Source organism: Neomonachus schauinslandi, chromosome 9 (assembly GCF_002201575.2).
Source record: "Neomonachus schauinslandi chromosome 9, ASM220157v2, whole genome shotgun sequence".
Taxonomy (NCBI): Eukaryota; Metazoa; Chordata; class Mammalia; order Carnivora; family Phocidae; genus Neomonachus; species Neomonachus schauinslandi.
The window spans coordinates 132,857,310-132,874,757 of record NC_058411.1 but is presented as its reverse complement, the minus strand read 5'-3'; the positions used below and the strand labels follow the sequence as shown (position 1 = coordinate 132,874,757).

Here is a 17,448-nt window from a genome sequence, read left to right as displayed (position 1 = left end):
GGGGAGAGCCGTGATCTGGAACCTGAGGTGAGGCGGGCAAGGCAGAGCCCTTGTCTTGGGGCAGATGGAAGAGGGAATGTGCCCTGCACTGTGCAGCCTGGCCACAGATGAGGACACAGGATTGAAGGGGGGAGACCAATGAGGAAGGCTGGTTGCAGTCTGTGTGTGGGGGGGGGAAGGCAGTCGGTTGTAGGAACAGGCCAGCTGTGGGTGGGCAGACCCCGCGGGCAGCTCCCCAGAAGGACTCTGCTGGCCTTGTTTAGACACTGGGATTCTGCCGCGGCTACTCTCCATCTGTGTTTGATCCCTGTGGGGCTCCCGTGGCCCCTCTTCTTAAGGGGAGATGCCTCTTGTAACAGCCTGGGGAAGGAGTGATGGTGCAGCCAGAAGAGCATTCGGAGAATATCTTTGTAAGACTGAAACCAGTTGAGAACAGAACCTAGAAGAAAGGAGGACTTGGTAGCAGGAGTGTGCCCCAAAGCACTGAATCGACCGACCTTAACAGTGGGTTTATCAGAAGAAGATTGATAACTGATTGCTCATTAAAGCTGTATGTAGATGGTCTCATCTGAACTTCAGGACATTCCCCTTGGAGGTTGGGTCCTTCTGTTCTCCCACTTACTAGCTGAGCTCTTCTCATGCAGTGATTACGAGTTCAGAGTTCCGGTGCTGGAATCAGTACCCCTTCCAAGCTTTGTGATCCTGGGGGCCTTTCTCCACAAGGGTCTGTGCATGGATGACATGAGTTAATCATGCCAAGAGCGTAGCATGGCGCCTGGTGTGTAGTAAGCACATGGTCAGCGACAGGTTCACTCCTTTCCACAGCGAGTAGAATTCAAAGCCCAAGCCTCCGTCTGACTCCAAACCGGGCAGCTTGTGTCCCTGGAATTTCTCCAGGACTTTTGCCAGAAGGCTGCCCCCTTCCGTGGACAAAGGCCTTGCTGAGATGACCTAACCTCGTCAGCCCAGCCGTACAGACTCATCCTCAGGCATGCACCAGCTGACCCCACGAGGGCTGCGTGGTGTTTGCCCCTGGAATAAGATGGGTCCATATGTTTGCTTCCTGAAAAAGGTCAGCCAGCCAAGAGCTTCCTGCTCTGGGGCTAGCTGCGGGCTTCGTCAGAGTCCTTCATGTTAGACTAAATTAGCTCCACGGCCAGGATCCTGAACATTCCATGCTGCCGTCTACCCTTAGCCCCTCCCTGTCTCCAGTTTCTAATTTGGTCTGTAACTTAATGATACTCTTGGAATGCTTGAGTCCCATAGCAAAAGTTTCACAAAATAGGTTAGACAAATAGGTAAACGGACTGAAAAAAAAAAAACAAAAAAACAAAAAACAGAGAGCCCACGGTACCACTTACACATTAGTGTGGCCTGGGAGTCACAAGTAAATATCCCCAATTTGCTTTGATTGGCCCCTTCTCACAGTCCTGGATATCCTCATGGGTGGGTTGGTTGTTCGGTTAGTTTTAAACCGGTTTGACTGTTCCCAATGATTTTTTTCTTTCTTACCTACGATGGTGGCAGCCCTCAGAAATGGGAGAAAAATCTCAACCCCCTGTGTTTACGTGACCTTAAACAGAAGAAGCAAACACTGCCAAAAGCTTGCTCGGCTTACCCAATAAAACCACAAAAACACTCCGAATGTTGGATTCTGAGACATGGCAGGGTTAGAAAAATGGATCTTGTAAAGCAGAAATCCTTCAAGCCTATACAGACAGTTCTGCAAAGGCAGGCCGGACTGTGCCTGTCTTATGGTGTCCAGATATCTCCATCATGGTGATGCTTTGGTCTACTTCCTCCACACCTGGAATGACGGGGCCGATGAGTGCCTGGTTGGTGTTAGCCAGCCCATCGGAGTCCCCTAACTGAGGGGTGCCATGCCTTTGTGAGCGTTGCTCCCTCAGCCTGGGATCCTGTCCCTACCCTGTTCTTTTCAATGTGTTTTTGTCCTTCGTGGTTGCAGTTTGATTGACAGTTAGGTACATCTAAGTAAATGAGACACGCGGGTACTTCTCAGTTTTGTTCTGGGCATCTTACTGACCACAGTCTTCACGAAAAAGCTGAAACTGCAGTAATTTTTTTTTTTTTAAGATTTTATTTATTTGCGAGAGAGAGAATGAGAGAGAGCATGAGAGGGAGGAGGGTGAGGGAGAAGTAGACTCCCTGCCGAGCAGGGAGCCCGATGCGGGACTCGATCCCGGGACTCCAGGATCATGACCTAAGCCGAAGGCAGTCGCTTAACCAACTGGTTAAGCCAGTTTCGGGAGCCACCCAGGCGCCCGAAACTGCAGTAATTTTTTAAGATCAAGATACTACCTAGAGCCACGTCGAAAGAAAAGTAACGAGGTTTTCACCCCGTTTCCCACCTGTACCTGAAACAACACTTTCATGATTCCAAGCCTGCCCAGGATCACTGTTCTTGAAGAGCATGACTTTTTATTTCCTAAGCCTTTGGTAGTAGTCAGGGTAGGCTCAGTTCTGCTGCAGTAACAAACACCTCCAAAATCTCAGTCGCTGAGAATAACAACTAAAGATTTGTTCCTTGCTTATACACACAGCACAGGTCAGCAGTGACATTTTGTTCATCGTAGTCTCTCAGGGACCATCTTAGGAGGATTTCACATGCTTCCATGATCAGCCGGGGCAAAAGAGCGTGACACATATCCGACCACTCACACTTCAGTGGCAAAGTTCTGTGGCGTGTGGCTATACCTAAGTTCACGGTGAGGGAGGGGTAATCCTTGTTCTCCAAAGAGGAGATCCAAATGAAGACATCAGTAACCTCGACCGCACTGTTCTTTGCTGGCCGACATAGAGAACTTTCCCTCAACATCAGTAGAACTAGAACATACCTGCTGACAGTGACGATTGCCAGGCAGGTGGGAAGGGATTTTCACCATCACTTCTGCGGAGGTGCCTTAGAAAAGAAAACTTCTCAGCCTGGGTTCAAGAATTAGCCATCTTCCTGAGAAGTGCCAAAATCAGGACTAAAACTCCACCCCCAAGCCAACCCTGACCTGAGGGTGGCATGCTCCAAAGCTGAGTGGTTTCTCCTCAGAACATTATTTCTCTCCCTGCCATGGTGCTCTGGATGGTTGCAATGGAGAGGGGGGAAAAAAAAATCAATACTTCCAAAATGGTCAACTGTGATTTTCCTATAAAATCCTGGCCCCCCCTCCCTGCCCCCACCACACCTTGCTGCAGATCCCTCTCCCTCTCCTTGCCTGCACCACAGGCAGGCTTTGGTCTGACACAGGTCACGTGCTCTTCCCTGTCTTACAAATTATGAGCCAACGTTGGCTTTCCACACGCAGGCACATACCTACGGGGAGCGAGTTGACACGTTCACATAAACATCCGCCTCCCCACTGCAACCCCTCTCCCTGAGATGTTTCCTCACATGTAGAAGAGAGTCACTAACTTCCTAACTAAATTATGACTCTCTACGTGCTACTAATTTTGTTTCCCCAAACAACTGCCAGGATTTCTCTCTCTCTTCTACTGGCTCACATCTGCCAGCTTTCAATTCCCCCTTTATGGAGCCCATCGACAATGGAGGGAGATACCACAGCTCCCGTTTATGTCTTTTGTTTTCATTCATTGCTTGGCAGCAGGTGAAGAAACAGTCAGTAAGTGGAGAAAACATTCCTGCTCAGCTACCCGAGGCCATCTGACTTCCTTTTCTCTTCTCATGTTTGCATAAAGATGCTTTCAAGATCACCTTGGGTTTTCTCATGCTTTTTTCAAGCTTTCCCATACTCAAAAACCCCTATATCTTGAAATCTGCATTCATGTAAATATATACCTACAAGTAGATAGAAGAGCTACCATGTACAAAGAGCCTATGTGTCAAGTGATCCTTGCTCGTTACCTCTTATCCTTGCACGCAGTCTTGGTGGATGTCGCCTTTATTTTGCAAGTGATCAAAGTAAGGCTCAGAGAGGGTAAGTAGTTTGCCCAGCACCACATGCTACTAAGCAGCAGAGCCGGGATTCAACCCTCTGCCTGCCAAAGCTTATACTCTTTCTTCTCTGACGTGCAGCTGTGCAGAAGCATCTGGTTCATGTTAGTGCCCTAGATACTGCTGTTGGGTGGATATCAATACCTCCAGGAGAGAGACCACCAATGTTCCAAAGACCAACGGCAAAGTTGGTGATCTTAGGCCCATTGCACAAAGCACAGGAGTTAATCATCCACTCAGGGAGCCCAGAACAAAGCCTAGACGGTCCAGAAGGGCAGTGTAGCAAAGTGATAAGGAGCCTGGCCCTTGGCATCTGAATGCCCGTCTTCCAGTCTTCAACTCTGTGAACTTGGGCAAGGTATCTACACTTTCTTTCTTTCTTTTTTTTTTTTTTTAAGATTGTATTTATTTATTTGAGGGAGAGAGAGAGCATGAGCAGGGGGAATGGCCAAGGCAGAGGGAGAAGCAGGCTCCCTGCTGAGCAAGGAGCCCAACACGGGACTCGATCCCAGGACCCTGGGATCATGACCTGAGCCGAAGGCAGATGCTCAACCGACTGAGCCACCCAGGCGCCCCAGTACCTATATTTCCTAAGCCTCGATTTTTCTATCTATATAAGATTGGGATAATAAAAGACTCTACCTTGTAGGGTTGTGGGGAGGGTTGACCAGAACAGTTAAGAATATACTCTGCATACAAACAATGAATCATGGAACACAACATCAAAAACTAATGATGTAATGTATGGTGATTAACGTAACAATAAAAAATAAAAAAAAAAAGAATATACTCTGCATAATGCCCAGTGCAGAGTAAGCACTCAGTGAATAATGGCTGGGCTCTTTATTAGTGGTAGCTGAAGAGTCTTCAGGGAGAACATTTTACAAATGGTGAAGTGCTGGTCTGGTGTCTGTGGTCATTTCTCTTCCCAAGCCTGTCCATCCATCTGGTCCAGGGCTGTAGTCCTGTTAGTTCTTAGCTCATATGCCCTGCCCCCATGTCCAAGAATGTCCTTCTGTGGTCCAGAGGTATGGGACTATCATCAAGGAGACATTTCTTTTTTTTTTTTATTTTTTATTGTTATGTTAATCCCCATACATTACATCATTAGTTTTAGATGAAGTGTTCCATGATTCATTGTTTGTGCATAACACCCAGTGCTCCATGCAGAATGTGCCCTCCTTAATACCCAGCCTCCCACCCCCCTCCCCTCTAGAACCCTCAGTTTGTTTTTCAGAGTCAAGGAGACATTTCTAAGCAGCTTATCTGAGAGTGCTCTATGAAGGGTAGTTGTAGAGAAAGACAAAAAAAAAAAAAAAATCTACCAGGCGGTAGGCTGTAGTTTATGTCTTCATGACTTCAGCTGGTAAATCAAAGAAATAATAGCACAAGACAGCCAAACCACATGCACACTGCCTTTAAGCATTAAGTTGGCTGCAAAGCTTTCTAATAAAGGACTGCCCCAAACCACAGGCCACCACCAAGATTTGAATTAACCTACCCACTAGCAGTTTGGAAACAGGATCCTAGCCGTAAGTATGAAGCTAACAGTGTTTAAATGCTCAAGCATATGCCAGGGACTATTCTGAGCACGTCATATCTGGTGTGGCTCATTGGATCCTCCCTCCAAACTCCAGAAGGTGCTGTCACCGTCCTCATGGTCCTACAGGTTAGTCAGCGAGGCACGGAGAGTTCAGATCACTAGGCTGGGGTCCCGCAGTGAGAAGTGGCAGGATTTCACTCCAGGTATCTCAGCTCTTGACTTCATTCTATGCCGTCCCTTACAATCTGTGAACCTGATTTGAGACCGGGAGTGGGGTGTTGAATGGGATCTCCGAGTAGCTGCTTTTTGAGGGGTGCGAGTGAGTACCCCACAGTAAAAATAGACCTTGTGCGTCATCAGCGCACCCAGGCAGCTCTACCGAGCCCATCAGTTCCAGCCTTAATTCCAAGGGTGTCTGGCTTCTCGCTGTTTTTGTTTAGACTGATACAAACACAGGGTAGACAAGAAAATTAAGGAGGGAAAGCAATCAGCCTTTGGCTTCGGGAGAAACAGGAGCACTGATGTGAACAAAAGCCTGCCTTTTGAAGCGTCCAGCCCCCCTGCTCCCTCCCCTGCCTCTCTCCCACCCCGAGGCTGTGTCCAGAGCCCTCTCCTGTCTGTGCACCTGACTCAGACCCTCAGCCATATCCCGGCCCGGCTGTGTCCTCTCCTCCTGACTGTGCTCTTTCCCATTGCAGGTAACCTGGACATCACTCCGGACGACCCCCGCTGGATCGGAGCCTGGTGGGGCGGCTTTCTGCTCTGCGGTGCCTTACTCTTCTTCTCTTCCCTCTTGATGTTCGGGTTTCCACAGTCTCTGCCCCCACACTCAGACCCTGCCATGGAGAGCGAGCAGGCCATGCTCCCCGAAAGAGAATATGAGAGACCCAAGCCCAGCAACGGGGTCCTGAGGCACCCCCTGGAGCCGGACAGCAGCGCCTCCTGCTTCCAGCAGTTGAAAGGTAAAGGCGCCTCGAATGTGGGTGGCCAGAGCAATGGAGGAGGAGGGCTCGTCTAGGCCGGTGGGGGAATGGAGGACACTCAGCACTGGGTGCTGGGGGCTTGAGGTACAACCACACTTGTTTTGCATGGTTTGCCTTCTCTGGCCCGATGCTTAACGTTAGCCCTGAGAAGGAAATGACCTGATGCTCAAAATAAAAGCAGAGTAGCTACCACTCAGCGAAGGGGCAGCAGACCAATCTCCCCAGCAGAGACCCCGGTGCTTACCAAAGCTCCTGATGCATAATAAGTAGACATGTCTGTAGGAGGAAGGTTCTAGACATCTCGTGGAGCCCTTGGACTCTTTCTGACCACCACGTACAAGTGCGTTGTAGCAGGAAAGGACTTGAGAAGCAGGGCTCCCTTTGCCTGATTTGGGCGTTCTTCAAAAGCCACATCCAAAAGCGCATTTCCTTTGAATCGCTCTGTCCTTCCATCCCCTCCATGTGAGACGTGTTTCTCTGGAAGGAAGTGTGAACTCTGTCTTAATAACAAAGTCACCCTTGAGAAGGTGGCCAAGCTCTCCCAGTCGTTTTTAAAAGAAACCGAACGCATCTTTTCTGACAAAATGGAGCGATCCGGAATGAGAATGAGAAGCATGCCCCCCAGCCCGGCCCCCGGGGTTGTTTCCACATTTGGCAAAGCGTCTTCAAGGCAAACAGTGCTAGTGCAGCCTCGGGCCACTGGGTGTCTGTCCCAGCCCCCTCCCCACCGCAAGGTCTGTGCCACGCTCCTGAAGTCCCAGGACCCCTCCCGTGGGTCCCCCAAAGAACCTGCTGGGTTTTTGAAGTGGGCAGTGGCAAGGCTGGGGCCCTCCTCCTCGGTGAGGCTGGGGCGAGAGGAAGGTGGATGGTCACCTGTTGGCAGGATCCGGGTGCACCTGTGAGCGGTGCCAGGCTGCCACGGGCCAGCTGAGAAACTGGGTGAAGGTCTCTTCACCGAGCTTTTGTATGACGAGGAACACTTCCTCCAGAGGAGCTCAGCACAGCCTCTGTGCTGCGGTCCCCACTCCGCTCTTCACTAGAACTGGGATCATTACCTTCTGCACGCTTCATTTCCACAAGTGTGCAGTTGTGGTAGCGTTCCGAAGTCACAGTGGGGCCGTGAGAATTAAAGCACGGCCCGCAGAAGACTCTCTGCTGATAGTGCCTGTTCGTCGGGGAGGGATCGGAAGAACTTGTGTGAATTCCCAGAAGAGACTAATTAATAATCTAAGGTTATGTCTGAACCCATGTTCCGTGATCGTTTCTACCAAGGTAGAAATCTGGAACTGTCCGTGGAAGGTCTTCAGAATCGTCTAAGTTCCAGAATGCACGGGTAGAAGGCGGCCACCCACGCTGTGTCCGTGGGGGTTGCCTTGGCTTGGACCCCCAGGAGTCTGTGCTTAATAGAAGAGCCCCCTCCCGCCCCCCACACATCCAAACAGCCAGGCAGAGGGCCATGCTTACTGCTGTCCTAAAGCATAGGCAGCCGCACAGGGGATCCCCATAACCAGATCTGCAGGAGTAAATGGGGCTGGCCCAAGTGGGCCTTGCGGGGGACGCCCTGGACCAGAGCAGCGGCAGCCTTTCTGGGTCTTTCTTTGTCCCAGGGTGATTGCAAGAGCTGCACCAGTAATCTCTTATCTTTCATCTCTGAGGATGCGAAGATGAAAAGATGTAATCGTGCCATCAAAGTACTCACCATCCAGTGTAGGGACAGACCAGCAAGCCGGCAAAGGCAGCCCAACGTGGAAGGGAGGTTATGGACGTATTGGAGGCAGGCGGCGGCGGGGGGAAGCCCACGTCTTGGGTCAGAGGCTGAGGGATGTCACATCTTCAGAATTCTTGGGTGAGGATTCAGTTGCTTGTTAACTCCTTTGTTCAGCATGTACTGAGATCCTGCTAGGCTCTAGGGACTCAGTGGTAACCCAGGCAGCTTGTATCTGGAGCTAGTGCTGTAGCCGTGGGGGGCGGGGGGCCTCCAACAGGCAGAACTGGAGCAATGGCAGAGTGAGTGTTGGATGTACCGTGGCTGACCTGGTGCACATTTGGGTAGACTGGTCTGAGACTCGCTATAGGCCGTAACGACCGTAAGTTTTGGCCTGTGTACATACATGGGCTCCACTTCTAATAATTAATGATTTTTAATTAGAATTAACAATTCCCAGAGGCAGTAAGTCTATTAATGGACCTAAAGAATGTCCCAGCAGGAAAGGAAGGCAATGTGTCTAGAAGAATCCCCAGGAGCCGGAATCCAGTGACGTGAGCTATTATGCTAATAAACACATTTTACATGCCCCAGCGCATGGATTGGGGGGCGGGGCATGGTGGTTTACATCCTTCATTTTTCCACATGAGACCATGTTTTTGCCACATGGACATTTCCACCAAAAGCACCATGCAGTGTCACCCGGTGCTCCCAAACTCTTTCTCCGGTTTGCAGCCTTGAAGGCCCCTCTGGGTTCGAGGCAGAGCGCTGTACATTTATGGGTACAGATAAGCTGAGCAGTGTTGTGTGTGGAGGAATTAACATTGCTCTAAAAATATATATGTTGCAATTTCTCATCTGTTTCATTTGAGTTTGCAAATGGGTTTCTTCTTTGGCCATCAGTCCGTGTCCCCTGCCATGCTCCACAGATGGGGGAGGGCCCTGAGAAGAGCTGGTGTCGTGTGCCGAGCAGCTGTTCCATCCTCCTCCCTGCACCTCCCGGCACCGAGACAGTCTGCCCCACTCCTGGGAGAGCAGTGGGGCGGTTCCGACCCCGCTCAGCCACTTCCTAATCTTGCAGCCTTGGCCGTGTTGCTTAGTTCCCCTTGGCTTTCACATATGCTGTCTGGTTAACATTATTACTTATTCCTGTTTATAGATGAGGAAACCAAGCTCTGGTGATCTAGGACTTCAGGCTTACTTTTCAGGGCACTGTCCCCAAAAGCGAGTTCCCAAGCACTTCCCAAGCACCCTCCCACTGGGCCACTGGGTTTGAAGGTCTCCTTCCAACAAAGTTGGCCATCACTGGGTTTGCAACTCTTAGAAGAAGAAGAGAGACAGAAAGCCCAGAGTGGTGTTCTATAAGTGTAGAGAAGCTTACTTCCTGTACGGCCCAGAAGTCCCCATCTTGTAGGGACTGACACATAACTGATTAACAAAGCAGGCAGCCGGCAAACAAATGCTTGGGTTTGTTAAACTCCACTGTCTTCCCGGGTGGGAGTCTGCAAACCCAAGACACATTTGTGCATCTTAGCTGTGCCACCAGATAGCTTTTTCTTTACGCCCTGGCTCTAAAGCCCCTCTTTGCCAACCTTATTCTTCAAAGCATTTTGCTGATTCATCTCTCAGGACACACCCCGCCCCCTCTCATCTCTCCTCTGTGTCTAGCACTGTGTCTTCTCCTCCTCTCCGTGCCGTCGCTGTGCGGGGGAGGACAGCACCCATGTGGCCTCCGGAACCTAGACGCTCAGAGTTTGCAGAACAGTTTGTAAAAGTCTAGGCCCAGAGGAAGGAGGGAATTCGGGGGACTGTTATAGACAAATGTACAGTATTATCACCAGCTAGTATGTTAAATCTCACGTCCGTAGTTTGTGCTTTATTTGGAGATTGTCTCTGCTGTCACCTGCCCTAGACGGGCTTTGATGGTTGGGGCCCAGGGTGCTCCAGTAGCCATACTCTGTGCACCCTCCTCATCATGCTCTGTTTGGTTCCTTCAACCCATCAGGCACTCTCCTTTTTGTTCCGTTGTCGGCCTGGGACACCCTTCCTCTCTGGGTTCACTTCTGGGTTAGACTCGGTCCCCCCTTCCAAGGCGTCCCTCCCTGCAGCCCCCCTGTGCCCAATGTTGGATTAGCTGCTTTCCCCTGTCATCTACACAGCCCCTGCAAAGCACCTGTTACCCCGCCACCTGGTGGCTTCTCAGCTTGTCTGCCTCGGCCCAGACCTTGTGGGTTCTCCGAGGACAAAGCCTTCATGCATCTTTTTGTTTCCGCTGCACAGCACGGTGCCAGCACGTAGGTGGTGGTGGTTGAATGAACAAACGAGCGAACAAATGAATATTTTCTTGCCGGCGTGCACACGTGCGTACACATACACACACTAGCAGCGAACGTCAGTTTTCCACACACTGTTGTATTTAATCTACCCCCCCCCCAACCCTATGAGGCATTGATACTGTTTTACAGATCAGTAAACTGGGGCTTAGAGATTGAAAGGAAAGGTGTTTGGACCCTGGCAAGGGCCCCAGAGCCTGTTTTCTTCACCACAGCATTATGCTACATCTTGGGGCCGTAAACGAACTTTCTTAAAGGAAAAGTGGGATCAGCCGGTGCTCGCTGACTTCAGCAGAGTGTACTTAAATTCCAGCTGCTGCTTGCAACAGCACCAGTGTACCCTAAAACAGTGGGTCTTCTGGACGAGGCTACAGGCTAAACGGGAGGGAGGAACCCACTCCCGGCAAGCGTTGGCACGTCCTGGCCCTCTGACGGGCTCTCTAGCTGGGATGAGTGGAACTGTTCCAGAGGTTTAAAATCTGCAGGGAGGGCCCTGCCTTTGATCACCGAAAAGAGAAGAGCAGTCAAAGCTGAGCACTCTTGTCTCTGTGCACTTCACGCTGACTGCCAAGTGGCCTCTTCATGTCCCAGAAAAAGCTGCATCGAGTGATAGCAGGGCAGAGCCAAGCCGGTGGGGCTTGGTTGGGGCTTCAGGCTCAGACTTAAAAACCACCCGCAACATGTGGAGGATGGTTGACGAGTTCCCAAGCCCTTGCGGGGACCTCCCACTGAGCCCCCACAGTCCAGCTGATGAGCGAGTGGTACTCATCTCCATGCCAACCACCCAACACAGAGCTCGGGGTTAAGCTGCATTTCTGGGTTGTCACCGCCGTGAAGGATGCAGCTGGGATGGGGCACCGCTCTCTGGACTCCGGATCCCGTCCTCTCTCTACCGTGTGTCCCTCAGGGATTCACTGGACTGGTAATGAACTGACTGAGGAGGAAAAGGGGAATCAGCCTGGGGCCGACTGAACCAAAACCCTTCCTGTGTTGGAGAAACAACCCCTCTCTGTTTCTCTTGCTCCCTTTCCATGGGAGGAAACGCAGTGCCCAGTTTCAGAGGACCTTCACTTGCAGGGGAGGTGAAATCTGCCCAGGTGGTTACCCTGTCCACCCTCCTCCCCTCCTGCCCTCTTCATGCCATCCATCCCTGGGTTATGTGGATTTTACCACCTGAATCTCTCTCCAGCCCACTCTGGTATCTCCTGCACTCCAGTCTGCCCTCACCCCGCCGGTCTGTTTGCACATGATGATGGCGTTAGAGCGTATCTGATCCTGGGGCCACCTCCTGCTTAAAGGGACAGAGGTGGAGCCTTCACGGGGCCTCCCAGTGGTGCTACTCTGCCCCTCCAGCCTCTTCTCACACCTTGCCACCCTGGCCCTCCACGTCAGCCTCACCTCCCCGGCTTCCTTCTAGCCCCTGGGTTCCCCAGGCTCCCTCGCTCCCAGGACTTTGCACTTACTGTTCCCTCAGCTGGAATTCTGATCCCATCAGCAGGCATCAGCTCGCAATCATGTCCCTAGGGACATTTCTCTGCCCCCGCCCCCGCAAGGTGTTGCTCTCCGTATCACGGTCATGATGTTACCATCATGTGAGTGATGATTCACTGACTCCCTCTGTGCACTCCACTCGGGCAGGGACTGCCTCTGCTTGCACTTCTGCTCTTGTCCATAGGTGCTCGGGACGTGTGTGATAGGTGGAGGAATGCATGGAGCATTGGACGTGCACTGCCAAGCACAGTTTGCTGCTTTCCTTCAAGCTGTCCTCACCCCCAACCCCCTCCCGGAGTTTTGGCCTGGGTCTGACCGGTCCGTGGACACGGGGTCAGCAGGAGCTCCAGATACGCTGAGTGCCACCGCTAGCCCCCAGGTGACCTGCCTGTGTGGGGGAGGGGCTGCTGGCCCAGTTGCTCAGGCTGACTTGCACTGGTGACTCGGGTCTGTGAGTCCCCTGGCAGGTGTTTGGGTCTGGGCCAGGGTGCACACTCATCCCCACCGTTGTTCCTCTCGGAACCTGGCTCGTGCCTCTAGCTTCTACAGCTCTGCCAGACCTCCTCCATCCTCTGCCAGCTAGCAGCCCATTTCTGCCACATTTTCCTTAATGATGGGCCTGTGCCTTTCAGCATCAGGTTATCGTGAGGAGCCTGGCGATCTGAGAGCCCTCATTCTGCAGGCTCGATGGCTGAGTGTTTTTTATCATGCCATTTGTCTTCAGAACTGCGCTCTCCCCACGTGTGGATTCCCCGTTAAAATCTTCTTTCCCCGTTAAAACCATCCGCCCTCCCAAATGCTTGGAACCCCGTGCCAGGCTGTGGGGTTCATATGCTGCCATTTCGCGGGATTCATGTGTGTTAGTCCCCAGGACCAGTCTGGCCACTGGCATGTTCTTACCAGCGTTGGAGGACGATGTGCTGGGCTGTTATGTCTGTGACCAGACCACAAGTGATTTCAGCAAAGCACCTGGGGACGCAGGGGAGGGCCCCTCGCCCAATGCCTGGCACATCATGGATACCCCAGGAGTGTTGTTTGGATGAACAAAGGAAGGAAACAACTAGAGGACAGCGTTTCCCTGTGGGGGTTCCTTGGAACAGGAGTCCTTGGAGATGCTCAGGGAAAAACAAATCAGTGGGGGGAGGGAGGAAGGGTCACATAGCCAAATAAGCTTGAGGAAATGTCTCTATACTGTGTGACCCTCTTGGAGACCCGTATGGTATATTCGAGTATTAAAAGCCCTTGGAGGGGCGTCTGGGTGGCTCAGTCGGTTAAGCGACTGCCTTCGGCTCAGGTCATGATCCTGGAGTCCCGGGATCGAGTCCCGCATCGGGCTCCCTGCTCAGCAGGGAGTCTGCTTCTCCCTCATCCTCCCCCATCTCATGCTCTCTCTCTCTGTCTCATTCTCTCTCTCAAATAAATAAATAAAATCTTTAAAAAAAAAAAAAAGCCCTTGGAAGGCCAGCTCTATGGAAAGTTGGCTGGCATTGTTTTACTCCATGGGATCCCAGAACTTTCTTGTCCATGTGAACTCTTCGGGCATTTAGGAATTGTTGCTAGAATGCAGGATAGAAGGTGGTGAGGATCACAGGACGTTCAGAGGGATGTACTGAGTCCACACGGAGGCCTTGAAGACAGGTTCTTGAAGCATGTAGCATTTCAGCCCCATCTGGAAGGATGAGCAGGATCCCCATGGATGGAGGGAGGAGAAGGGCTTCCGGGCTGGGGGGCAGGTGCGACCAGAGGCAGGGGACAGAAATGCCCACGGTGTGGGTGGGAGAGAGACGTCTGGTTTGGGGGAACAGGATTTAGAAAATTTTGTGGCAGAAGGCTGGCTGGTGTCGTGCCTGCACCCAACAGAGTTCCTGGCACTTGAGGCCACCCGGTAAGACTTTGGTAAAATTATGAATGAATTACGGAGGGCTTTCGCATTGCTCTTCTAAAGTATGTGGACTTTATGAGTCATTGTTTTCCAACTAGGGTTTTGAGTCAGCATCACCCAGGAGGTTTCTTGAAACACACCCACACTTGGGTCACACCCCTGAAAATGCTGATTCCATGAGTCTAGTGGGGAAGAGGGAGGTGGTCCAGGCACCTGGATGTCTTTAAAGTTCCGAGGCGATTCTAAGTGAACCCCTAGTTGAAAATATGAGAGGGGCTGGGAGTCCTTCGGGGGGTTTCCATCAAAGCTGTTTCTGCAACAGTTGCCCATAAGATGAAATATGGAGAGGAGACCCACTCACGAAATAAGCTTAGGACAGTCTGTGATGTGGCCCATTTGGAGGGCCGTAAGTGATGTTAGCACCTTAAAGGCTCTGAGAACGTCTGTAAACCCAGCCCTCCAGGAGACAGCACTAGGGAGTCTAGGCTTCGAGAAGGGCATTTGTGTCAGCTTGGGTGCTGAAATTCACCATTTCTTTTCTAAGCATTGCTTTTTGTCTTTCCAGCAGTGCATTCTCCTATGGGTAGAGTTTTCGTGAATGCTAAATGCAGTCAGCCCTGCCACCACTGAGGTGGTGCGTCATGCTCCCAGACAAGGTTCCTAGGGGCTGGCATGAGGTTACAAAAGTGGCATTCTGCTTATGAGGAGCTGTCTTTCTTTAGTCCTTTTCTGCCTGCTACCTCTGGCATGGAAAGACACAACAGTTGGATCTGAAAGAGAGCTTGCTGCTTCCCAGGCTCCTTTCTCTGTCTTGGCCAACTGCAAGAGCTAGCTGTGCTTCTGGGGGTGTTTGGGCTCAAAGCAGCTAATGGGACCCCACACTACTCTTTTTCTCTCGGGCCTTCTTGGCGGTGTTGTAAGGAGCTGGGGATTTTAAAAAAGAATCAATAGATCTGGCTGGCTCGGGGTTTCCCTGGCTGATCCACACCCATCTGACACTTGGCTTTCAGTGTAAATGCTCATTTCCTGTGCTGATGGCTTCTGGTTTGTTCACTCAAACCATGACCTTCGCCATACGAGAGACATGTCACCTTCAGCCTGTTCCCAAAGACTTGTCTCACAGCTGGCAACGAGAGGGTGCCAGGAAGCTCCCCTGGGCCCCTCGACAGCCCAGAACAGAGGTTGGGGGACAGTCATACCTGCAGCAACAAGGTCGCAGGGAGCTCGAGGCGGCCAGGCTGGGGCCGGTGCACGGTAGGCACTCCCTTCTGGAAGCTTCCGGCACCACAGGCCTCCCCTCCCGCCCAGGCTTTTCCCCACCGCTATCCAAGGGAACGATGTAGATACCTCCAGAATCAGTGATGGAAATGACCATATTTGCTAATTATTCCCACTTCCATCGTGGCCCACGAGCCTGTGGAACGTGGCCCATGTGTGATCACGAGCTGGTCCCTGTCTCCACAGTTAAGGTTTCTTAAGAGATTGTGACAGTTACCTTTAGGGACTGCAATTTGTTTGTTTATTGAATTCTTTAATCCCTCTTGCATTGATGAAGCATCTGCTTGCACCGGGCACCGTGCCCACATCTCTGCATGCAGGTGGCTCCTCGAATGGGAGACACAGGAAGACCCAGGCGAGGGTGTCCGGGGACACATAGGTGCGGTGATGACAGGCTGCACCCCGTACGGGGGGGACCAGTCTGGTGGCTGCCAGACATTCGTGCCGCACCAGGAGACATCATGTTTCCTAGGATTCACCCTGCCTTGGCTCTCATCTCATGCCTCTGTGGTGATGTTTTTCCACGTCTTTGTTACTGCTTCCTTCCTCTTTCATCTGGTTTCGGTCGTGACCCGAAGGCTGTTGTGTATCTCCCCGCCGTCCCGCTCCCTGTGCCTCTCTGCTTTCTTCTGCTCTTGGGTCCTGTGCACTGGGAATTGCTTCATGACGACTTATCATTCAGGAAGACATTTCTCCATTGATTCAAGTCCCCATCCAGAAACCTGAAGATTTAGAAGTGGGCTCCAAGGTGCAGGCAGACCTGGGTTTTGCATTCTGGGAGCGTGGTTTTTGCAGCCGTTCAAGGAAGCTTTGGTTTGAAATGAGACAGTAAGACTGTCCCTGTTGTAACAGCTGCGGGAGTGACATGCAGGACCCTTAGCGCGGGGCCCATCCACTAAGCCGACGGTTACCCAGCAAACATCAGCTGTCGCTGTCGTAATTACCAAGTGGTTGCACACACTGGCTGCATCTCCCCGTCTTGGGAGCATTAACCGTGGTGTATTGAAAGCAATGTTATTAAAGAAAAAGAAGGTCAAGGCCAATTTCAGTAGAGAGCCTGAGGGCTGAAATATCTCAGAGTCAAGTGCAATACCATCGAGCCCCACAGTGAGCACTTCCCAGGGCACCTCCAGTTCCCGGGAAGGGGGGGAGCAACAAGGACGTGTGCCCCCAACCCCCTGACCTGTCCAGCCCTCTGCAGGGGGTCATCTCTGACCTTGGGAAGCCAGTGACTCCAGCAGCAGCTCCCAGGAGCTCCACTCACCTACCCAGTCTCCCAGCTCTGCTTACTCACCATATCTGCTTGCACACAGGCATTCTTACGGCAGGTCTGACGTCCTCCTAGCTCGAGGGCTCGCTCCCTAACGTAGCCAACAAGTGCTTCTATTATATTAATTATCATCGTGCTCATCTTACCTGTCTGTCAGAATCACTGGATCACCTGCTCTGCAGGCATGGGTCTCATTTAATCTTTGCAACAATCCATGGGACGGAGTGGTATGTTCCAGGCACAGACCTACTCAGTCTTGAAGGTAGAATTCAGGTCCCAGTGACCTGGCTCCTTGAACCAGGTCCTTATTTTATACAGCCTTGCTCAGTCACACTTTTCTGCAGCACAGGACTCCTCCCTTTTGGGCTCTGCAAGCCTTTCTTTCTCTCATTTCCCTCCCTTCCTGTCCTACCTCTTCTCCTCCAAAAAAACAAGTACTAAACCCGTGAGTCATTTTCCCAGCCCCAGTGGGAATTTTTGTATTCTTTCTAAGCATTAAGCTACTCCTTCAATTACCAGGGGTGGTCTCTGCATGCTCCATCCTCTGACCAAGAGCAGAGCTTCTGAAAACCTGAACCAGAATAACACCCTGGCTCCGAGCATGCCCTGAGGCAGCAGGTGCCGCGGTTTGAGTTGGTGCCACGCTTCCCTAACCGTTGGACCACTCTCTGCCTCGGTTTCCTTACCTGTAAACGGAGGCTGTACATAGCCCCAAGATCACGGGTTTGTTGTGAGGATTATGTGATTTGATGTGTTAGCGGTCGGAACGGTACTAGGCACCCACCCAGGTAATGCTCTGTCCCCATCAGTCCTCACCCCTTCTCCAAACCTGCCTTTCTCCCTCCTGGAGGACCTACACATTTTCAAGAAATCTCAAACCTACAAGGAAGGTCTTCCAAAGACAGGAGTGGAAAACCTGTTTTCCCTGAAAAACTCTCCCCCGCTGCTGTTTGGCACTTTGTCGGGCTCCCGATGAGCGGTGAAGTCTTCCCCAGCTGG

At 51.7% G+C, this 17,448-nt stretch overlaps 1 protein-coding gene across 2 annotated transcripts in view; it reads left to right on the top strand.

Moving 5' to 3' along the window:
• The window catches only part of SLCO3A1 (solute carrier organic anion transporter family member 3A1), a 301,899-nt gene that overhangs the window by 229,718 nt on the left and 54,733 nt on the right, over window positions 1–17,448 (top strand). For both annotated transcript variants that reach the window (XM_021680661.1, XM_021680660.2), the window contains exon 4: window positions 6,206–6,469. In XM_021680661.1, the coding sequence (XP_021536336.1) occupies window positions 6,206–6,469 (264 nt within the window). The remainder of the gene's footprint in view (window positions 1–6,205; window positions 6,470–17,448) is intronic.